The sequence below is a fragment of the Ranitomeya variabilis genome, chromosome 6 (assembly GCF_051348905.1).
Source record: "Ranitomeya variabilis isolate aRanVar5 chromosome 6, aRanVar5.hap1, whole genome shotgun sequence".
NCBI classification, from domain to species: Eukaryota; Metazoa; Chordata; class Amphibia; order Anura; family Dendrobatidae; genus Ranitomeya; species Ranitomeya variabilis.
This window is the reverse complement of record NC_135237.1, coordinates 76,479,255-76,504,993: the sequence shown is the minus strand read 5'-3', so window position 1 is coordinate 76,504,993 and position 25,739 is coordinate 76,479,255. Positions and strand designations below refer to the sequence as shown.

General features: G+C 40.1%; 1 protein-coding gene across 1 annotated transcript in view; it reads left to right on the top strand.

The window, feature by feature from the left end:
• Positions 1-25,739, top strand: part of LOC143781813 (sodium channel protein type 5 subunit alpha-like) — a 514,560-nt gene that overhangs the window by 465,949 nt on the left and 22,872 nt on the right. Inside the window, exons 23-24 of the mRNA XM_077268674.1 lie at positions 11,978-12,253; positions 16,210-16,266. Coding sequence (XP_077124789.1) covers positions 11,978-12,253; positions 16,210-16,266 — 333 coding nt within the window. The remainder of the gene's footprint in view (positions 1-11,977; positions 12,254-16,209; positions 16,267-25,739) is intronic.

The window sequence follows — 25,739 nt, the reverse complement described above, 5'->3', positions numbered from 1 at the left end:
TTGCTAGGGAATTCCCACATGTAATCAAACTGTCTAACAGTCACAAATCATCCAGCTGCTGTGAGGAAAACTAAATCTCCGAGCAGTCATAAATACTCGGAGGCCACCCGAGCATGCTTGGGAAAACCCGAGCAACGAGTACACTCGCTAATCACTAAATGCTACATTAAATTGGTTTAAATTCATTGGCATCACTTGGTCGTCCTTTCCATAAAGCAAAACCTGCTAGACTCTCTTAACTATCGCATATAATATATTACTGAGATTCTCATATGAGTAAAGAGACCCTTGGGTCCTCTCAGGCTCCTGGTCCAGGTTGTCTACAATCATTAAGATTCTTAGAACTTCATCAAACATTAATGTCAGATGATTAATGTAGAGTATATAATTTTATTTCCTAAATTTTCCATACCTTTTAGCTAGATAGATAAAGCAATATTCTTCGACCCCTCTGATTTAACAAAGAGACTTCACCAATCTTTTTGGGAGGCCTTTTAGCTCAAAAATGTATGTTTTTGAGCTTATGTGATCATACTGGTATGAAAACAAATGGGGAATTAAAAACTACAAGCTCAAGGCTCCATGGTCCGCTTCAGGTAGGGTATTGTGCTGTTGGGTCTCATGAGTCTAGTTAGTGATGCTGAATTCTTACGTTAGATCCGGAGTTTTGCTCTAACAATAGTTAACCCTTGAGTTGCCAATTTTAAGTTCATATATGGTGCTACGCTATATTATACTTCTGAACTATTGTGTAACCAGTCCTTTTCTACAGTACTAATGCAGCTGTGCCCCTTATTGTGCCATAGGAGGTGGCACTAGTAAAATCATTTCTTTACAACCACCCCTATTAAAACCTTTTTATATTTTTGAATATCTACATGTTGGGTTGTATGTGAAATATTACTTCAAAATATGGTTCTATAAAATATATTAAAGCGACTTCTGTGTCTTTCCCAGAAAAAAATTATTTCATGTACCAATGCAAAATATCTGGCAAAAACAGGCTACACTTACAGGACAATTAAAGAAGCAATGAAACTGTTTTTCATTTATGCTAAACACATTTATTGCACAATGAGCTAATTCGTATGCCTTAATAATGGTCTGAAAATTTGGCCTTCTCATGTCTCCAGAGTCCGGCCGTTGGCAGCGATGCCTAAAAATGTCACCTTTAATATGCAGAAATTCAGAGCCCTAGCTGTGGCACACAATACAGTGAGATTGTTTTCAGACTGGAAGGGTTCAGAGCATAATACCGTACATGTTCCAGTTGTACAAAATCTTTCACGGGTATGCAGCAATATTGCCAGTAAAGAGAAAAACATTTTTTGGAATGTGAACTTTAACTAAAGAAGAAAAAAAGAAATAGGGGACTCTAAAAGTTCAAACTCACCTTTGTTAACCTTTTAGAAATAGGAAATTGCATAAAAAGTAACGGTACAATACTATTTTTATTGGTGTTGTTCACATTTAGTTACAGTGGATAAAAAATCTACACCAATTTTGTCATGTAAAGAAATCAGACCAAGAAGAATCATATCGGAATTTTTTCTACCTTTAATGTTTATCTATAATCTGTACAATTCAATTGAAAAGCAATTGAAAAAAAATGGAAATATGAACAACCTTAAACTAATACTTTGCTGACGTACTTTTTGAATTTATGACAGCATTCAGTCTTACTGGGTAGGAGTCTATAAGCTTAGAACATCTAGAATTGGCAATCTTTGCAAGCTGTTCCCTGCAATAAAGTTCCTAATCTGTCAGATTGTGAGGGCGTGCACAACTAGTACTCGCCAAAAATTTCTACAGCTCCTTTAATGTTGCTGTAGGCCTCTTGGCAGCTTCCCAAGCCAATTTCTTCTTCCCTTTTCATAAATTTTTGAGAGATGTCCCATAGTGATGAGAGAATGTACTCGGATAGGGTGTTATACATTCATGCTCGGGTCCTAACCGAGTGTCTGCAGCGTGCTCGAATAATATGTTCAAGTTCCTGCACCTGCATGTCTCACAGCTGCTTGACAGCAGCAAATTATGCAAAGATTACCTCTTTGTTAGGCAATCCCTGCATGTATTGCAGCTGTTCAACAGCTGCGAGAACTACAGCTGTGGGGACTCAAAAATATTATTTAAAGACACTCGGTTAACACCCAAGCATGCTTAAATAACACCTTATCCGAGCATGTTCACACATCAATAATGTCCAGTTTTAGGTAATGTCACTGTTGTGCCAAAGTTAAAAGGAACCTGTCACCCTCAAAATCGGGCTTAGCTCATCTTCGATTTTGGGGGTGACAGGTTCCCTTTAAGTCAATTCTTGATGACTATCTTCACAGTGTTCTATATTATATCTAATGCCATGGAAATTGTTTTGTGCCCTTCTGTTGTCTGATAAGTTTCAACAATGTGATCCCTTTGCTGTGTTGTAAGCTGTCTATGGATTATGGCTTTTGCTGTACAATGCAAATAACAAAATAGGAAAATCCTCGTAGAACAGCTAAAATTGATCTGGGGATTAATAAGAATCCATGTATATGATGGTTGTGTGCTGACTACTTAAACATGAGTTTAAATGTGATTGGCTAATTCCAAACACAACCACCTCCTAAATTATAAGAGAGTGTTCACACTTATACAACCACATGATTTTAGCTTTGTCATTTTTATTTTCTCCCTCAAAATGTTTTCAATTTGTTTTTCAGTGGATTTGTACAGATTATGGCTAACATTAATAGTTGAAAAAGTTCTGAAATGATTCTTCTTGGTATGATTTTTTTTTACATGACAAAAACCTGGCATTCTAACATGGATGTGAAGACTTTTTATATCCATTGTATTCTTTCATAATGGGAAAGACATTATACTGTTTTTAGAGGTAAATTCCAAAGCATTACAACTGCAAAAGTGAGACTTGCAGCATACCATAGTTATAGATGGTTCAGAGTACTTCATCAGATATAGCCAGTGGGGGAGGGAGGGCGGTCGCAGAACTCCTTCAACTCTCAATATAAAAATACTCAATTTTTATGTCATATATAGATCACATACACAGCCGGTATCTTCCTGTAATATCTTCAGCCGGACCACACTCAGATTGTTAGTGTTAAACCATTTGAATGCCACTGTCAAATACCGGTATGAGCGTGCAATTATACTATCGGTTAATGTTTTGTCATGGCTCCCTGGAGTAGATCACCTTGGTTGCCATCTTTGTCCTCCTGAACAAGCCCAGTTTTTAGGTGGCCTTAATAGGGTAACATCAGTTTGTCTATGTTCTGAATTTTTTTCTTTAAATACTGCATTTGGAATGATAAAAAGTTATGGCTCTTGGCAGAAGTGGATGAAAAACCAAAAGTGCAAAAACAGAAAATTGCCCCAATTGGGAAGGGGTTAAATACCTCCAACAGACACTAAAAAAATAGAATGAATAGACGCTTAAATGTCCATAATTAAACACTTGTATTACCATGTGGACCCTCTTTATCTGATGAGCTGAGCTTATGTGATCATAGGGACCTATTGTGATCTAAATTTTATGTCAATTAGACCTAGAAAAGCTGAGTGTTGTTCCTTTAATACACAGCTGCATGACTGCTACTGAACGTGATCTCATAGAGATTATTAAGAAATTAATTTTGGAATCCCCCCAAAAAATACCCATATAAGTGAAAGGAATTATAAAAAAAAAGAGAAATAACAGTTACAGAAATAAAAATGTATATGTAATTCTAATAATTTCTTGAAATTGCGCATAGTAGCTAAGACTATACTAGATATACTGCTTTCATTCGTGAAATTCACACAATGTCATAGACAGGACATAGAACAGCTGGGCATATAGCATTGGACAAGCCCAATTATTGAAAATTGATATAGTGAGTGGTGGGGTGATTAAAATATAAATTTTATTAAACCAATTACTAAAATAAGCCCAAAACAATTACAAAACCTATATTACTGGAACAGTCAGATCCAGGTTGAAAAAATAATGGAGTTTATTGATGCCAGTGGCACCTACCCAATTGAATAATAAATGGCAAGATGAGATTCAACAGAATCCTACTCATCTCCATCCAATCCAATTCCAAATCGACATATTAATACCTCAGAATTTTAACCTCAGGATAATTAGTGTCAGTGCCAACTATTTAATAGATAAGATGACATTATACTACACTGCAAAGGGTCAGAAAAACTTGCAAGATGGTGAGGGATCCAATAACCGCGACCTGGGGTAAGGGCTCCCAACTATAGCAGTGGCAGGAGAGGCCACTGTTGATACCAGCCACTCACCTGATGAATTAATAGGAGGAAACGCGTTTGGAGATAACCTGGATTTATCAACTCCGACCTGGACAAGCAGGAACAGATAGTCCTTGTCCATGCTACCAAGAGCAACAACTTGGAATCGTTTTCACATTTGGAAATTTAGGTGAGAATGTTCCTTTTTTTCTAATAAAATGATTAATTATACCATCTTGCAAGTTTGTCTGATATTATGGAGATGAGTATAATTTCATCTTATCTGTTAAATAGTTGCCACAGACACTAATTATCCTGAGGTTAAAATTCCCAGTTATTAATGTGCCGGTTTGGTATTGGATTGGATGGAGATGAGTAGGATTCTGTTGAATCTTTTCTTGCCATTTATATAATTGGGTAGGTGCCACTGGCATCAACAGTCTTGGTTGGTTTTTCAACCTGGATTTGACTGTGATGATAGAGGTGCACCTTGTGTTTTTATATGCTGTTTCTTCTGTGTTGATCGTCAGTGTTTTGGGGTTATTTTATTAATTTATTTCATAAAAGTTATAATCAAAATACTGACATAACTGATTTGTACTGAGAAACATTCACCAGCTACTACTCGTGTATCCAGAAGAAGTGAATTTTCAAGTTACGGCTAAGCTTTTGTGTGTGTATATATATATTCTTTACGTATTCTGCATGATTCCTTTTTAAGATGCATGCTAGCTCAGCATCCCCATTGTACTCAGTATTTGTCAGTTTTTGCCTGTCTGATATACGGCTGTCTGCCATTAATTAGGAACTCTACTAGTAAATGAGCATCTGTTCATTCATTTCTAACCCAGCAATGTTTCATGTCTGTCTTTGTACAGGGATACATATGACATAACCTGCATGTACCTACTATATTCTCCTTGTAACTATTTCAGTGCAACAAATCCTTGGATACTTTATCAATTACAGAGAGTTTAGCAAATTTAAGTCAGATCCCTGACAGCCAACCATTGATGTGAATAGGGCCAGATTATCAATTACTACTGTAAATATACAGAGGTCCTTGGATGTATATCTTAAAGGGAACAAGGACAGTTACTTTACTCCTTCCATTTATAAAATACAGGAGTCGTAAGCAAAGCCTGTGTTCATCTTCTTGTCATAATGCTCTTGTTTTGATATTAGGGAATGGCTTATAATGACTTTTCTTCAATGTATTTGTAAAATGGTTTCAGAGGGAGAAGTTCAGTAATATTTGATAGAATAGCCTCAACATTTAGGATTCAAATATGGCTGAATCTTTGTTTTACTTTTGTTTTCCCTAGTGTTCCTATTTGTGGGGAGTTCGGGAAAGTTAGTTGAAGAACAAATGATTAACTATCTTATAAACATATCAAGCTAATGGTAGTCGGAAATCGGTTATTCCAAAATTATTTGCTCCACATTTGTCAAAGATAGCCAAGTAAAAGTTTGGCTATCTTACTTACATGGACTTTAAGTGGAGCCACAACTTTCCTGAATGACTACCTGTTTCTACCTGGGGTCGCTGGACCCCCATTCTCTTAACTGGTCAGTCACCTGGCTCTAGAGTTGTGCAAATTTTTTGAAATTCGATTTGGACAGATTCACTCAATTCAGGGGGGCGGGGAATTTGATTCACATTGAATTGAATTCACATTGATGTCAATTCAATGTGCTGAAAATACATTTAAAAATGCTAATAGTCCCTCCCTCAGCCCTCCCTATACCTGTCCAGCCACTACTATCATCTGATTAGCTCTTCTACCTACTATTGTTCTTCTTCTATCTTTTTTCTTCCCTCTTCATTCCAATCAGCTATGTCTTACATTTGCTAGGCCTCACAACAACACATGGGTGCGATGCATATCAGTAAGGTGTGTCCTAGCGCATCCCGGCAAGCGGGGTTGTCACGCTCATGATTAGCGTGCATCGCATCCTATGTGATACTGTCTAACCTAGTGCATGAAGACCCGCCTGGAAAAGGCTGTTGGTCCAGAATGAAGATAGCAGACAGAAGATAACAAAAAAGAGCTCATCAGATGATTGGCTGCAGAGAGACAGGTATGGGGAGGGCAGAGTAGAGTTGAGTTTAAAATTTTGTTTTAACTCATTCTCAGCCCCCCATAATCTAGCATCTGGCCATCAATTTGCTGGATGCCCCCGCAGTGAATCACAAGTAATTTGCATTCAGCTGAATCAATTTTTTTTTTCAATTTAATGCAAATTTTGTTTGTGCATCTCTACTTAGCACCAATCATGTAGATGACAAACCCTTTTTGGAACTAAGACAGCGCTGTGATCAGTTGATAACCATGGGTCAGACTTCTAAAGGTTGCTGCCAGTCATACATTTTCCTTACAGACCCAATGTAATAAAGTCATACTGATAGTAGCACATTGTTCTATCTAATGTAGAGTGTAGGTGCAAGAGCCCCATGCATGAGGTTAAACAACCCCTTCAAGCATTTTCGAGAATATTGCCGCTGTGCTGAGTTCATTTGCCCCAGCAACTTATTGAAGATAAACAGATTTGGGTAAATTCCCCCTCTGATTTGTAGCCATACAGATCTTACATACCTAACATTGAAACTTGACTAATACCATCAATACAGATTACATTTTACCAAGGATAACCAATCGCAAAGCTTAATGTGGAATCGTTTGTCTTTTTTATGAATGTGTTTTTTTTTGCAGTGTCCACATATTAATGTAAACTCTAACTCGTCTAATCATTTATGAAATTAATGTCTAAATGGTTGAAGTTTGTAGTGCGACTTCTAATGTGGCTTTGATTTTCCTAATACTTTTGTTTCTCCTGGTGTCTCTCAAACTGTGTTACTGGGCCTCACTGTTAATAATTCTATATAGATGCGTTTATTATGTTTCTTATTATTCTCCTATTTATAGTTAAGGCTGGGACTCCATGGTGAAATTAGGTCACTAGAGAGTTTTGGTAAAGTTACAGCATTACTGTGACTTATCAATGTTTCCCTATGGTGGAAAAAAGAAGAACAATTGTAACAAATTCTTGCCACCATCACTAGTCACATATTCCAAATGATAAGGTCTAGTACAGAACTGGCTAATGGTGTACCCAGTACATGGCAAGTTTGAGAACTGCTGGTTTCAGCCCTTTCTTTATGTAATCATATGGAGATACATATTGCTCATGAACTGTTGAAAAATGTTGACTTTTGTAAAGAAACATTATACTGGTCTCCATATAACTAAAGTAATTAGCATGTTTCTTGATTTGCAGTGCAAACAATTCACAATCTACTCCTAGACATGTTGTGGCCATGGTTGCTGAATATCTCTTTTATCTTTAGCACCATTTGTGGCAAATGACCTTCAAAAGTTTGCAAACTTAAATTAGAAGCATTATATGAGTTTCCCCGCTGCTAGAGCAAATCGTCCGTAGAACATAGCCATTATGTGGCCAAACAAATTAATAATTTGTGTCATAGGTGGTCATGTAAATGGCTGAAAATGGAAGATCGGGGAGCCTTCCCTGATTATCAAAGTATTTGAATAATTCAATCTCTGATAGACATTGGAAAATGAAAAAATCAGTTGATCGGTGGTCACAACATATTCTACTGAACAGCTTGTGAGATCATAGATTTTGTTTTTAATTGACAAAATATCTATATTGATTCATGCAATGGCCTGAAAATGTGTAAATGCATTTTTTGATGAAGAGACACTAATGCCTAAATATGGTGACGGTCAATGATCGTATTTATATCTTAACTTAAAATACTAAAAATCACATATCCTGGTTGTATGCCCGTTATGTGCTATTGTCCCATATCATAATTTCTTCCTGTTAATATAGAGAAAAAGGGATTTTCCAGTTAGCAATATTCATCATCTGTTACCTATCATTTTATTTTTTGTTGCTCATCCAGTCTTAGTAGACTTAGTGAGATTAATGATAGGAAAGGAAGCGTAAATACTTTGGACAAAATTAAATTCACTGTTTTTACCTAAAATGAGGTATTCTAGTTAAACGGGTCGTGTCACCATAAAGAATACATTTAACTTAGCAAAAAAGGTGGAAATAAATGGTTTTGTAATGTACAGTTATTAAAAATTATGCTCCATTCAAAAAATAACCAGTTTACATCTGCTAAAATTTGCTCCCTGTCTCCCCCTGGCGTTATTCCATTCCATCCTCCCAGTGGCCAATCAGCTGGCCGAGCATGCGCAGTTCCTCTTATCATAAGAGTTCCCCCATCTCTCCATGCCCAGTATGCACAACATATTCTCCCTGCGCTCACTGTCTGACCTGTGTGAGGTGCACGCAGGGAGCATACGTTGTGCACACTTGGGGGTGGGAATTGGGGGGAACCCTTATGATAACAGGAACTGTGCATGCTGGGCCAGCTGATTGGCCACTGGGAGGATGGAATGGAATGACGCCAGGGGGCACCAGGGAGCATACTTAAGCAGATGACAGCTTTTTATTTTTTGAATGGAACATATTTTAATAATTGAAAATTACAAAATCATTTATTTCCACCTTTTCTGCTTAGTTAAATGTATTCTTTATGGTGACACAACCCCTTTAACTAGAATACCCAATTTCAGGTAAAAACATTGAATTTAATTTTGTCCAAAGTTTTTGTGCTTCACTTACCATAATTAATCTCTTTGCCATTGTCGTGCCCATCTACATTTATGATAAGCTTCATAGTTTTTAAGGTTGAAGGTAGACTTAAGCTCATCGAGTGCAACCTACAGTCTAACATCGAATAACATAGGAGGGAAGGAGGGAGGGGAAGTGCAGAAAGCTCACCACGTTGCCAATTTCAAGTCCATATGTCAGCCGGGATCCATCCTGAGGGTGCCGCACCCATTGGTGATCACAAGCAAAGGAAGAAAATAGAAAAGGGAAATCCACCGACACGTACAACAGGAGAATAAAAGTTACTATTTATTAGAAAAAACTTTAAAACATGCTAAAAAATGAAACCTCAGAAACCTGACGCGTTTCTGGTGTATGCAACACCCTTATTCATAGGACAACTGTCCTATTCTCCTGTTGGACATGCCGGTGGATTTCCCTTTTCTCTTTTCTATAGTCTAACATGTTGATCCAGATGAGTGACATGACTAAGCTATTTCAAAATTCTCTCGCTTTAGCCCAGGGAGAGGCTAAATCAGCTTTTATCATTGTCTCTTTCTCCTGCCTCTGCAAATGGCAGCAATATAAAAGTGATTAAAGAATAACAATACTGTTGATTTTATTTTTACCGTATATACTCGAGTATAAGCCGACCCGAGTACAAGCCGACCCCCCTAATTATTCCACAAAAAACTGGTAAAACTTAATGACTCGAGTATAAGCCTAGGGTGGAAAATGCAGCAGGTACTGGTAAATTTCAAAAATAAAAATAGATACCAATAAAAGTAAAATAATTGAGACATCATTAGTTTAAGTGTTTTTGAATATCCATATTGAATCAGGAGCCCCATATAATGCTCCATACAGTTCATGATGGGCCCCATAAGATGCTCCATACAAAATACGCCCCATATAATGCTCCATACAGTTTATGATTGGCCCCATAAGATGTTCCATATTAAAATATGCCCCATATAATGCTGCACAAATGCTGATTATGACCCCATAAGATGCTCCATAGACACATTTACCCCATATAATGCTGCACAAATGCTGATTATGGCCCCATAAGATGCTCCTTACAAATATTTGCCCCATATAATGCTGCACATGGCCCCATAAGATGCTCCATACAGACATTTGCCCCATAGGCTGTTGCTGCGATTAAAAAAATAAAAAATCACATACTCACCTCTCAGGCCCCTGGCACTTGCTATATTCACCTGTTCCCCGTTCCATCGCCGGCCGCCGCTGTGTCTTCCCCATCCTCTGCACTGACATTCAGGCAGACGGCGGCATGTACTAATTGTGCCACCGCGCCCTCTGACCTAAGCGTCACTGCAGAGTACGAGAAAGACGCAGCGGCGCCGATGGTCGAACGGGGAACAGGTGAATATCGCGCACTGAGTTATACTCACCTGCTCCTGGCACGGTCCCTGCACTCCCTATGGGAGTGGAGTCGCGTCCATATTCATTACTGTAATGAGTGGTACCATGTGACCGCTCACTACAGGAAGAAGCTGCCGGCTCCGGGGAACCAGGGATGTGCAGGGACCGCGCCAGGAGCAGGTGAGTATTATTACACAGCTTCGCTCCCTGTCCCCTGCCGACCCCTGGATATGACTCGAGTATAAGCCAAGAGGGTTACTTTCAGCCCAAAAAAGTGGGCTGAAATCTCGGCTTATACGCGAGTATATACGGTAAATATTTTTTAGGCCCTTTAATTTTCTGCAGACCAGTTGAGGTGTTGGTCCTGAGATCCTACCTATCGCTCAGAAGACCACCAAGATGTGTGCAGCTCTAGGGACAGAAATGCTAGCACACAGCGAAGGACAAATTCAGTAGAAAGTCATAGACTTACTGTCTCCTTAACTTCTCACTTCTTAACAGTCTTTTAAATGATCAGTGGGTGTCTCATGAACCAGACACCCATTCATCCACAGGGAATTAAAGGGATTTAAATTGTATCAAATGCCAAAATGTATGTTCCTCTTTAATTAATATCATAGAGATACTGCTTTGAAATCTCCATCTACATCAATGTTCACATCCTAGAAGACTTAAGAACCAGAATTTAAGATATTGTACATTGATATACTTGGGGTTATCCACAGTTGTGGGCATTTTTTCCCCCCATATAAACGTATATTTGGCTTAAAATCATTTTAATTTTCCACCATTTGTCTTCTATAGCCTTTGTGTTGCACCGTCTATTGCCGGCTGCAGAATGTGTTAATGGAGAATCCATGACCAGAGCCAATATCAAAGACAAACGGTGCAACATTTTTAATGAAATCAAATTGTAAAAATGAATTTTAGTGGACCACCATCTCCATACAAGCGGAGACGAGAGGGAAGTGTGCCATGAATACAGGGAACCCCTCTCTTTTACTGTATGTGATATTTAATAATAATGTTCCTATATAAGGCATTTGTGTCTCTTCACATCTATGATTAGGTGGATATGGTGATGGAGCTTTTTCAAACATCATTGATAATAATTGAGTATTTGCAGCAGACTTATGCATGTATCAGATTTATCTACAAATCCAAAAGTAATAGCCATTCAATCGTTTTATAAAATGTGGCAGAACAGGAAGTTGGCTTTGGGCTTCCACTATTTTTAACCCCAGAAATTAACTATTATTACCTGAGAAACTTCAATGTAAATGCTCATCGTCACTGAAGATCATAATTATAATACCTTACATTTTACATAGTGTTGTTTTCACCTGGCAGTGACTCCAGGGTAAATTGCAAGAATTTAGTTATACATACCTTTTGTCTCCTGCAAATATCAATTCTGTTTCCTAAAATAATTCTTTACGACTCACAAAGTGAACCTATGTAGTGCAATGCTTGATTTTATTGAAGCAGCATATTTGTTCCATAGTTTTGCTGTTTGTCTAATACATTTATAAAGGCCATAATAATTCATATTGTCATTCTCCTATATTCCCAATGCCTAAAAGTAAGACATCCCCACCTTACTTAATATAAAATCAAGCTGACTGGTCCATGCATTTTTTATTGACCCTTTTATTCCTTTGTAATAATTACTAATTATATTTTATTCCGCTTTAAGGTCGTAGTGAACGCCTTGATTGGGGCTATCCCATCCATCATGAATGTTCTGCTGGTGTGTCTCATATTCTGGCTAATTTTTAGCATCATGGGAGTGAATTTATTTGCTGGAAAATTTGGAAAATGCGTTTACACCGAGAACAAGACTGAGCTTGACGTGTCTGTTGTAGACAATAAGACAATGTGTGAAATGATGAACATGACAGAAGCCTACTGGACAAAAGTCAAAGTCAACTTTGATAATGTTGGGGCGGGTTACCTGGCCCTGCTTCAAGTGGTAAGTATTATGTCATTTTTTTCTCTCCATTGAAGTAATTTTAATTAGTTAAGCATGGGAGACATAGAAAATATGAAAGAAAATGAGTACTGACATCTGGTTGGCCACTAACTCACCTTATTTTCATACAACTGTTCAATGTTTCATCTCTTCACAATTTCCCCTTAAACGGGTGTTTCACTAATATAATATTAATAACCTATCCTTAGGTCATCACTATGAGATCAATGAAAGTCTGACACTGGGCACGACCACCGATCAGCTGTACTCAGCTCTGGCGGTGACTGGATGTAAACAGTTGCAGAGCAGAATGGCACAGGTGGGTTAACTGTTGTAGTGGCCTCGGCTGGTTACTGCGACTCCTAAGAATAAGCAGTCAATACTAGTCTAAAAGTCTTTTAAAGGGATTGTTCACTATTTAAACAACACCTTCTCAATCCTCATGTTTCCACCCAGTAAAGTATTTACACTTATACTCACTTCCGATGCCGGCGCCGTTTCAGCAATGTCGGCATCGGTTCTCCAAGAACTCACGTGACATTATGTCACGCTATCACTGAGGCAGCTGCATCTATCACTTCCTCCAGATGTTAATTATATCCATAGCAGAGGAGAGTGATCTCAGCGCTGATTGGCCGCAGGGATCGTGTGACATAATAATGTCATGTAATCAATGGGAGAGTCAGTGCCAGAATGCTGGAATGGCAATGGAGGCGAGTATAAGTGTTATTATATTACTGAGGGGGAAACATAGAGATTGGGAAGAGGTTTTCTGAGTAGTGGACAACCCGTTTAAAAAATCTTTTACTATTGACTGCCTATTCTTAGGAACTGTAGTACGCAGCAGCGACCACTAAAACAATTAACCTAGCTGTGCAATTCTGCTCTGCAACTGTTTATATCCAACCAACTCTGAGAACAGATTATTTAGATTATTTTGATTGTAATTATTTTAAAGTTTACAGTGAATGCAGTTGATGTCTCCATTTCAGAATTATGGGATGCGGACTTGTATCATTTATAATCACAATCATTTGTTACGGTTTTCTAATGTGTCCTTAAAAAATATTCTCTGTCCGTGATTTTTTGCTTAGCTGTCCAGAAAAAATAAAAAGTCTAGTTGGCACCCCTGACCCATATACCTGGCTTTATAGTGCATAAATACATAAAACCAAATGATCATTTACATATATCATGATGTGAAGATTTATATCATGTACCGGGGGACAGAATATAGAACTTCCAGGCCACAAACTGTCAGGCTTAAGTGTCTAATAATGTCTGTCTGGCGTGGCAAATTCACCCTAAATCAATAACTCCTTTTTATTGTACCAGTTTATTTCAAGAAGAAGAGACGATAAGCATATATTTTTTACAAGTCAATCCATTATTCGACTTTTAATTCTTTCTTTTTGTGTGATTAAACCAGTCACCCAGTTTAATTCCCTTTCTGTAGAAAGCCGTAGGTGGAATTACATTAGACTTCCAGGGAACAGTTTTATTTGTTCTGTACTCAATCAGAAAATTGTTTTATGGTAAAAAATCATCAGTGATTGGAAAAGTAGCCATGAAGAATAAGAAAATGAAAGATCGTAGTCTATAAATTTCCTGATTCTAGTTGATTGGAGAAGTGGAAAATGCATTTCCAGGTGTGATCTACTCAAGCAGAGCAGACGTTTCTGTGTGTTGGTCCACTACGGGGCTATAAATCCTATCATTAATTCTACCGGAGCACATCACGAATGCAGGGAGAAATGTAAAAAGACAACATAACACATTATGGTCATAAGGAATTTCCAAGCCTGAGTTTTTTAGTTACATAAAGGGTTTGTCCGGCGACAGAAAAAAATAGTTTTTATATTTAAAAAATTGAAATAAATAAACCTTACTGATATACATTTCATATCTGAACTAATGTCTTAATGTCAAGCTACTTCTCATAGTCCAAGAAGCTACACTTCCGCCCCTGTTCTGACACTGACAGAGTACGTCCCTTACCTTCCTGTGCTATATCATGTGATATAAGGACTCACCCATCTAGTAATCGGACCCTGATACGTAGCCCCCTTCTCTGTCATGGCTGATGTAGAGACTGCCTGTGAAGGAACACCAGCACATTGGTGGAGCTCATTGGACCACGAGAGGTCGTCTAAAATTAAGAAATTGGTGAAGATTTAATATTTAAAGCAGATTTGTCACCAAATTTCTGAATATGAGCGGCATACATTAGTAAACAGATCTCGTGGAACTGTTGAGGCTGGAGTTCTTAGTTTAGATAATCATGTCATTATTAAAATGAGCATCTAGAAACTGAGAGCTCACAAGTCCAAGTGAGGTCAATCCCCACCCACTCAGCCTGAAAGCTACAGGTTGTACTGAGCAGTCTGAGATCTCAGCGGCATCAGGGAGGAGGGACACTGAGGAACTGACGACAGGATTAGGTGTGAGCAGATTAAGTTAAAACTTTCTAAATGGATTATTGTAGTTATCAATTAAGTACGTCAGGTCTAAGAAATCTATTAAATTATGTGTGCAGTTTATATTTTGAAATCTGATGACATGTAGCCATTCATGTATTTTTCTAGGTTTTATTAATTTTCATTTTTCAAACATCTGACACATTTTTAAGAACAGCAGACAATCCCTTTAAACTAAAGTTCACTTGGTCTGCTTAGATGGGCTATTTAATGACCATACACACATGATGCACTTCTGTAGACAAACACGATCATTCTGTGTGCATAGCATATAAAGTTTGGCAGCACAATTTTGGTTTACACAGGATGACGTGCTGCCGAGATAATTGATTTTTAAGCAAGCTAACAAACATGTGTTCTGCTCGTCCATCCCGTTGATTGCCAGCACTATTTAGACAGACCTGTTCACATGCACATTAAATAGTTGTCAGCCTAACAATCGATGGCTGACAACTATATGCCCCCTATACACAAGAACGATTGGTTCGGGTGAGCACTCCCGTGTTCCCTATTAGCAGGTAGCTTATCTCCACGCCGAAAAATGCATCAACCATGAAACTTCCAATACTCGGTTCCTACTCTGACCTAACATCCTCTTTAGGCAGAGAGGTGGGAAGCCTTTTGATGTTTTTTTTAATATATTAAAAGAAGTTAATAATCACCAAAATGTTTGCAAAACTGCAACAATTACGGTACTCCAAAACGGCATACACGAATACAGGCTACTACCATAGAAGAAGTGATACATTTTGCGTTGCTTATTTGCTCATTTTACAGCTATTTTTATGAGTATAACAAATGTATTAAGGTTGTGGAGACAATTCCTCTTTATATTCTTTGCATATATTTTTATTATTTTAATGAAACTCAAGTCTGGTTTGTGACAATTTTCCCTCATTAACCGTTACTCAATATTCATTTTTGCAACCTCCATATTCTGTGTTCTGGTGCTCAGCAGTGATGTAGGAATGTTCTGTGCATCTCGGCCGGATCATCTCATTGCTGGGATTTTGTGTTCGGTGCTGAGCCCATGCCAGTCATGACATAGCGCCCTAGAAATGCATTATTTACATAGACCCAGAAACGGTGCTAATGACTGCAATATGCCGTGTGCAGACATGGTGATACTTCGCTGGCGTTCTGACAACATGTTTTATTTCCTTATTGTTCTGTGTTTCTCCCTTGTGGCGGGACACAGCTGTTTCCTCTTGAAAACAGAATGGGAGGCTTTGTACACACTTTTTTTTTTTGCGAAAGACCTGACCACCATTGTAAACAGAATATGAAATGGTAATGTAATGAGGTTTTGTGATGTGAGCCCTGATGTTGGGTCAGAAAATATGTTCAGTGTGCAGACAATATCCATTATTGTGAAGGGTAGAATATACAGTCGTCAGATGTAGCACAAAACAATTAAAGTGGAAACATACAGGTTTACAATAAAACCCATATTGGACTAAATTCTCTTTTTTGTTTTAGGCAACATTTAAAGGATGGATGGATATCATGTATGCCGCCGTTGACTCACGCCCAATGGTCAGTCTGCTTGTAATGGTTTTACTAGTAATTGTGCAATTTAGTGAATTTCTCAAGTTTTTTTCTTTTTAAAAAAAGGGAAACTGTCAGCAGTTTTTTGCTCTTTAGTCTAAAAGCAGCACAATGTAGGGGCAGAGAAACTGATTTGATGCGCACCTTGCTATGGCGTGTGTATTTGATGCAGCGTCTTGACTCACGATGCAGCAGGGAGGGGCGCCCAAGCTAGGAAAGTATTGAAACAGATGTTTCCTACCTTCCATACTTGCGGAAATATGCCAAAAACAAACTCAATTGGGGTCCACTGGACCCTGCGAGAATAATTAAAGGTTAAGAATAGTGTTGAGCGATACCTTCCGATATTTGAAAGTATCGGTATCGGATTGGATCGGCCGATATCCAAAAAATATCAGATATCGCCGATACCGATACCCGATACCAATACAAGTCAATGGGACACAAATATCGGAAGTGATCCTGGATGGTTCCCAGGGTCTGAAGGAGAGGAAACTCTCCTTCAGGCCCTGGGATCCATATTCATGTAAAAAATAAAGAATAAAAATAAAAAATATGGATATACTCACCCTCGGACGAGCCCTGGCTGTCACCGCTGCAAGCGTCTGCCTCCGTTCCTAAGAATGCAGAGTGAAGGACCTTCGATGACGTCGCGGCTTGTGATTGGTCGCGTGACCGCTCATCTGACTGCTCACTCGACCAATCACAAGCCGCGACGTCATCGCAGGTCCTACACTCACTGCAGTCTTAGGAACGGAGGCTGCCGGTTGCACCGCTGAGGTCCAGGGTCTGTCGGAGGGGTGAGTATATCCCTATTTTTTATTTTTATTCTTTATTTTTTACATGAATATGGATCCCAGGGCCTGAAGGAGAGTCTCCTCTCCTCCAGACCCTGGGAACCATACGCACCGCACACACCTGGGAACTTATAGGAACTTCCGATTCCGATTTCCGATATCACAAAAATATCGGAACTCGGTATCGGAATTCCGATACAGCGAATATCGGCCGATACCCGATATTTGCAGTATCGGAATGCTCAACAGTCAACACTAGTTAAGAACTGTTCAAATCATGCAGGACTAAACTATAACTGCACTTGCACAAAACCTTTGTAGAATATCCAAAGTTTGGATTGGTGGGGGACTCACCGATCACTAAAACTGAAATCTGTGAGGGAAACTTGAAGCAAGTGTTTTCCTGTAACGCCACCACAGGGAAAATGAGGCAGTACTTAATGCCCATTGAAATCAATGGTGTGTATGTGTAATCCATACATGTGCCTGGTCATCCAGAGAAAGAAAGAGATAAATGTTTTCTACTTTGACTAATTAAAGTGAACTTGTTACCAGGTTTGGCCGATACGGGTTACGGCCATCTCCTTTCAGGGCTTATACGCAGCATTCTATAATGCTGTTTATCTGCCCCCAATCCGACCTGTAAGAGAAGAAAAATAACTTTTACTATACTCGCCTGCGGGGCGGTCCAGTCCAAGGAGTAGGCAGAGAAAAGTACTACAGTGCACAGGAGGCAGGAAAGGTCAAAGAGCTCCGGCTCCTGTGCACTGCAGTTTTTTACTCTGCCTTCAACAGGGCAGATAAGTACGCCTGCACAGGAGCGCTGTGACAAGAAAACTGTGGATGACGCAGGGACGCATCATCCACACGAAGCAAGAAGGAGGAAGGCACCGCAAGAAGAAGGGAGGCGCCGGACCAAGACCAGCGACACCCCTCGGACCAGACCGCCACGCAAGTGATATAATAAAAGTTATTTTTTTCTCTTACAGGTCCGGCTGGGGGCAGATATACAGCATTATAGAATGCTGTATATCAGCCCTGAACGGTGGTGGCCGTATCTCTTATCAGCCAAACCTGGTGACAGGTTCACTTTAATGAAGGTCAGAACAATGAAAGGGGGTGGGCCTTTAAGACCAATATTAATTAATTTGTAATGTAGCAAAATGTCTAACCTTTCCAATATATGCAATTTTTAAAGCATATCCACTCGTTGGCAAGTCTCTGTGCTATCCCATAGTTTCCAACATTTCTGGGGGCATTTAAGACCCATTCATAACTCTGCTCCCACCCTACACAGGAACACCCTAACCCCTTCCAGCAATGTCCCCTTCCATCCTGTATCGCTCAATTTTGGACAAGGGTTACAAACACCACACTCCTTTCAGCTTAGATATCCCGGGAAATCAAAGACAGTTGACAGCTATGCCCTCACGGCTCTCTCATCCATAAGATGGTGGCAGATGAAAGAATCTTGTGCGCAGATACATCACTCAGCCCTACGCATTGCAGTACACTCCACCGTGTTTTTGCCATCAGGACTTTAAGACTGTATGCACACGTTGTGTTTTTGCCGTGCGGATTTGTCACAAAACCTGAAGGGATTCCTGATAGTAAAGCAATTGAGAAATATTAGGTTAATAGATCTACAATAAGCTTCATATGCTAGGCACTAATGTGTCATGGGGTTGTGAAATTATATATCTGCCAGTCATGTATGAAAAACACCTGCAAAAACATGTCAAAAACTTGTGTATTGTCCGCTTCGTTTTCCCTGCCAAGAGATACAGAAATGGTGCAGAAATTTATGCATCCAAATACTCAGCGTGTGCACATAGCCTAAATCAGCTGCTGTTGGAAGGCTCAGCAGGTAAATTTATGCATCCAAATACTCAGCGTGTGCACATAGCCTAAATCAGCTGCTGTTGGAAGGCTCAGCGTGTAAATTTATGCATCCAAATACTCAGCGTGTGCACATAGCCTAAATCAGCTGCTGTTGGAAGGCTCAACATGTAAATTTATGCATCCAAATACTCAGCGTGTGCACATAGCCTAAATCAGCTGCTGTTGGAAGGCTCAGCGTGTAAATTTATGCATCCAAATACTCAGCGTGTGCACATAGCCTAAATCAGCTGCTGTTGGAAGGCTCAGCGTGTAAATTTATGCATCCAAATACTCAGCGTGTGCACATAGCCTAAATCAGCTGCTGTTGGAAGGCTCAGCGTGTAAATGTATGCATCTAAATACTCAGCGTGTGCACATAGCCTAAATCAGCTGCTGTTGGAAGGCTCAGCGTGTAAATTTATGCATCCAAATACTCAGCGTGTGCACATAGCCTAAATCAGCTGCTGTTGGAAGGCTCAGCGTGTAAATTTATGCATCCAAATACTCAGCGTGTGCACATAGCCTAAATCAGCTGCTGTTGGAAGGCTCAGCATGTAAATTTATGCATCCAAACACTCAGCGTGTGCACATAGCCTAAATCAGCTGCTGTTGGAAGGCTCAGCGTGTAAATTTATGCATCCAAATACTCAGCGTGTGCACATAGCCTAAATCAGCTGCTGTTGGAAGGCTCAGTGTGTAAATTTATGCATCCAAATACTCAGCGTGTGCACATAGCCTAAATCAGCTGCTGTTGGAAGGCTCAGCGTGTAAATTTATGCATCCAAATACTCAGCGTGTGCACATAGCCTAAATCAGCTGCTGTTAGAAGGCTCAGCATGTAAATTTATGCATCCAAATACTCAGCGTGTGCACATAGCCTAAATCAGCTGCTGTTGGAAGGCTCAGCGTGTAAATTTATGCATCCAAATACTCAGCGTGTGCACATAGCCTAAATCAGCTGCTGTTGGAAGGCTCAGCGTGTAAATTTATGCATTCAAATACTCAGCGTGTGCACATAGCCTAAATCAGCTGCTGTTGGAAGGCTCAGCGTGTAAATTTATGCATCCAAATACTCAGCGTGTGCACATAGCCTAAATCAGCTGCTGTTGGAAGGCTCAGCGTGTAAATTTATGCATCCAAATACTCAGCGTGTGCACATAGCCTAAATCAGCTGCTGTTGGAAGGCTCAGCGTGTAAATTTATGCATCCAAATACTCAGCGTGTGCACATAGCCTAAATCAGCTGCTGTTAGAAGGCTCAGCGTGTAAATTTATGCATCCAAATACTCAGCGTGTGCACATAGCCTAAATCAGCTGCTGTTGGAAGGCTCAGAGTGTTTCAGTGGAGGAGGAAGAGTGACAAATCTGGTCTCATACCCCTCTTATTGCCACCATCCTTTAGGCAAGAGTGCTATGGACAAGCTGTTAATGCAATAGAGTGCAACCAAAAACGATAAAAATTCCTTCATCAGGCCATTAACACACAGGTTTTCCAAACCAGACAGTTCCTCTCAATAATCATCTTCTAATTCTCCTGGACGTGTATGCTACGATAATTGTATCAGTATTACATTGATTGATATACGATTGGACTCGATCCCAGAACTCCTCCATTCTTCTTGAAAAAAATGGATGTTCATTGCACATATTGGAAAGAGCAATAATTAAAAAAGTTGCTGAAATATGAGACATAGCTCATTATTAAAGCCAATCAGTGTGAAATACAGTAATGGTTTGGCCTCAGAGTGTTCTGCAGCATTCCAAAGATCTTTCTCCTAAATAATAATACATTCTAGAAGCAATAATGGCACCAAAAAATGTACTGGTAAATGGAAAACAATAGTAAAACAATAAAATCTTTTGCTGTGTGGGTCTCGCTCACACTTGGTGGTCCTCGGCCATTTTGTTCTAAGTGGTAAATGGACTGGCTCCTATATATCATACGCGTCTCGGATTTAATTACCACAATTTATTTCCCAGATGATACAGTATAGAGTGGGCTGATTTGGATTTGTCAGGACTAGCTCAATAATGTAACATGATTTATTGATCCAGATTTAACTAATTAGGAATTAAATGTAATATTTCTCCTAGTGATTAGCCATTGAAAGCAAACATGAGTAATGATAGCTCTGAGGCCTCATGCACACAGTCATATTACAGTACTGGGTTGTCTAGAGCTATAGTGGGGCATACGTAGGGACACATAGGGTCTTATTGTGTCTGTTTTTTATTTTTATTATTTTTGTTCAGTTTGGTAGTTGATAATAGAGAGTCAGCATGCAGAGTCTCAGCGCGTGTTCACACAGAGTACATTGAATGAAGTTACTAGAACCGGATGATACGCCTTTATGATGCGGCTGTTTAGAGGCCTGGTTCTACACCTCCATGTTTTTACAATGCTGTATGTTGGTGATAAGGTCATTCATACAGTTCAAAAGGGACTAGGCTGTCTAAGGGCCTGTGCACACATTGCAGATTTGGCAAATTTTTCGCACAGTTTTTTCTGCGCAGATCTGTCACAAACCTGTAGGGTTCCCTGATGCCAGCAAAGTGAATAAGAATCCTGATGTCTCACGCACACGTCGCTTATTTGTGACTTGCAGATTTGGTGCAGATTTAAATCTGCCACATGTCACTTCTTTCTGCGTTTTTGCTGCAGATTTCACTCATACTAATGAGTGGGGAAATATTGGCACCAAAAACGCATAAAAAAAACAGAGCAAAAACGTGCATATTTTAGGCAGATATGCAGAAATTTCTGCACCAAATACTTAATGTATGCACATGGCCTTATACAACCCCTGGCAAAAATTATGGAATCACCGGCCTTGGAGGATGTTCATTCAGTTGTCACTCAATTCTGAGGAAAAAATTATGGAATCACCCTGTAAATTTTCATTCCCAGAAATAACATCTGCATCAAATTAGATCTGCTCGTTAGTCTGCATCTAAAAAGGAGTGATCACACCTTGGAGAGCTGTTGCACCAAGTGGACTGACATGAATCATGGCTCCAACATGAGAGATGTCAATTGAAACAAAGGAGAGGATTATCAAACTCTTAAAAGAGGGTAAATCATCACACAAATGTTGCAAAAGATATTGGTTGTTCACAGTCAGCTGTGTCTAAAATCTGGACCAAATACAAACAACATGGGAAGGTTGTTAAAGGCAAACATACTGATAGACCAAGGAAGACATCAAAGCATCAAGACCGGAAACTTAAAGCAATATGTCTCCAAAACAGGAAATGTACAACAAAACAAATGAGGAACCAATGGGTGGAAACTGGAGTCAACGTCTGTGACCAAACTGTAAGAAACCGCCTAAAGGAAATGGGATTTACATACAGAAAAGCTAAACGAAAGCCATCATTAACACCTAAAAAGAGAAAAACAAGGTTACAATGGGCTAAGGAAAAGCAATCGTGGACTGTGGAAGACTGAATGAAAGTCATATTCAGTGATGAATCACGAATCTGCATTGGGCAAGCTGATGATGCTGGAACTTTTGTTTGATGCCGTTCCAATGAGATTTATGAAGATGACGGCCTGAAGAGAACATGCAAATTTCCACAGTCATTGATTATATGGGCTGCATGTCAGGTAAAGGCACTGGGGAAATGGCTGTCATTAAATCTTCAATAAATGCACAAGTTTATGTTGATATTTTGGACACCTTTGTTATCCCATCAATTGAAAGGATGTTTGGGGATGATTAAATCATTTTTCAAGATGATAATGCATTCTGCCATAGAGCAAAAACTGTGAAAACATTCCTTGAAAAAAGACACATAAGGTCAATGTCATGGCCTGCAAATAGTCCGGATCTCAATCCAATTGAAAATCTTTGGTGGAAGTTGAAGAAAATGGCCCATGACAAGGCTCTAACCAGCAAAGCTGATCTGGCAACAGCAATCAGAGAAAGTTGGAGCCAGATTGATGAAGAGTACTGTTTGACACTCATTAAGTCCATTCCACACTGTCATAAAAGCCAGAGGTGGTGCAACAAAATACTAGTGATGTGTTGGAGTGTTTTTTTGTTTGTTTGTTTCTCATGATTCCATAATTTTTCCCCTATGCTTGGTTAAAAAAAGTAATCATTACTGACTACCACATTTTTTGTTCTTGATTTCTTTTAGTGTTTCTTAAAGCCAGAAAGTTGCCATTTGAAATGACTTTAGTTTTGTGCCCTGTCTGTGATCTGCTTTTTTTTCTACAAAATGAAACAACTGAATGAACATCCTCCAAGGCCAGTGATTCCATAATTTTTGCCAGGGGTTGTAAGAGCAAGGCTGTTCATTCCATAGAAAAGGTCTATAGCAACCTGGTCACCTAACTGGTTGCAAAGGTGTCTCTCTCTGTAAGCCTATTAGTGACCAAGTTATGCCATTATATGGGGGGGCATTGAACTGTCATAGCAAGGCCCTTACGTCTGGCACTGGAACAAGCCTGTGAGAACTTACCTAAGGCTGGGTTCACACTTGCGAGAAACTCGCATGAGTCTCGCATCTCAATACCCGGCACTGCCGTCGGTACTCGGACTGGAGTGCTCAGCTACATAGAAATACATGCAGCCGCACACTCCGGTCCCGAGTGCTGGCGGCAGTACCGGATATTGAGATGCAAGACTCATGCGAGTTTCTCGCAAGTGTGATCCCGGCCTAAGGCAGACCTTCACTGGCTTCAGGTTAATATACTTTTGACATAAGTGAGCACAATGACAGCACGTGATCAAGTATAAGTACCCTCACGGGACATATTGTGGACCTTTTTTTGATTGACACAAAAACAAATATTATAATTCTTCTTAAAGACAGTCTGTGGGCAAGATTTTGCTATGTAATCTGAAAGCAGCATGACGTAGGGACATATACACTGATTCCAGCAGTGCATCACTTAGTTTACTGGGCACAGCAGCTGTAATAGACTTACGTTTTTTCTCTGATGCAGATCTAGCAGTTCTCTGAATGCTGAGCCCTGTACAACTTCTCCCACACCACTGATTTCTGTGTACACGGTGCATAGGCAGAAAGCTGCCAATCAGTGGTGGGGGTGTGGCTGGACCAGGAGGCAGAAGACAAGTAGTCCTCTAGTGATAATCTCTTGCTGAGAAAACAGTTATTTTGTTGAAACAGCAAAACTCAGTTTAGTATGTGACACATCACTGGAATAATGAACTCTGCTCCTGCATCACACTGCTCCCAGATTACATAGCAAAAACCTGCTGATTATATTACATGTATCACACAATGAAAATAAATACATAAATACCGTATATACTCGAGTATAAGCCGACCCGAGTATAAGCCAACCCCCCTAATTTTGCCACAAAAAACTGGGAAAACTTACTGACTCGAGTATAAGCCTAGGGTGGAAAATGCAGCAGCTACCGGTGAATTTCAAAAATAAAAATAGATGCTCCGTACCGTTCATTATGGCCCCATAGCTGTGCCATGTAGTGTTCTGCACCATTCATTATTGCCCCATAGCTGTACCATAGAAGGCTGTGCCATATAGTGCTCTGCACCATTCATTATTGCCCCATAGCTGTGCCATATAGTTCTCTGCACCGTTCATTATTGCCCCATAGCTGTGCCATATAGTGTTCTGCACCATTCATTATTGCCCCATAGCTGTACCATAGAAGGCTGTGCCATATAGTGCTCTGCACCGTTCATTATGGCCCCATAGCTGTGCCATATAGTGCTCTGCACCGTTCATTATTGCCCCATAGCTGTGCCATATAGTGCTCTGCACCGTTCATAATTGCCCCATAGCTGTGCCATATAGTGCTCTGCACCGTTCAGAATTGCCCCATAGCTGTGCCATATAGTGCTCTGCACCGTTCATTATTGCCCCATAGCTGTGCCATATAGTGCTCTGCACCATTCATTATTGCCCCATAGCTGTGCCATATAGTGCTCTGCACCGTTCATTATTGCCCCATAGCTGTGCCATAGAAAGCTGTGCTATTGCTGCTGCTGCAATAAAAATAATAAAACACATACTCACCTCTCTTGCTTGCAGCTCCTCAGCGTCCCGTCCTGGCGTCTCTCTGCACTGACTGATCAGGCAGAGGGCGGCGCGCACACTATATGCGTCATCGCGCCCTCTGACCTGCACAGTCAGTGCGGAGAGACACCGGGAAGACAGAGCGGCGCCCGGCGTGTGGAACGCGGACAGGTGACTATGAGATACTTACCTGCTCCCGGCGTCCCGCTCCTTCCCCCGGACAGCTGGTCTTTGGTGCCGCAGCTCTTCCTCTGTCAGCTGTCACCGTTACCGCTGATTAGAGAAATGAATAGGCGGCTCCGCCCCTATGGGAGTGGAGTCCATATTCATTTCTCTAATGAGCGGTCCCACGTGACCGCTGAACAGGGGAAGAGCTGCTGCACCCGGAGACCGTGGGACGGGCAGGGGGAGCGCCAGGAGCCCCGGAAGCAGGTAAGTATGCCTCAGCGCCCTCTCCCCCTCACCCGCCGACCGTGACTCGAGTATAAGCCGAGAGGGGCACTTCCAGCCCAAAAATTTGGGCTGAAAATCTCGGCTTATACTCGAGTATATACGGTAAATAAAAACTCTGCCCATACAGTCTTCTTTTGGAATAGGTTTGATGATGTTTACATAATGTACACTATGAAACACCAAAAAAGCATCAATATGCCATCGAGTGTTCACACTTTTTTGCCGGTATTTCAGTAAATGTATTTTTAATTTCTTATGATCAATATTATCAGTAAGGCATAATACTCCATGTATCTAAGCCTGAACTGTTCTAAA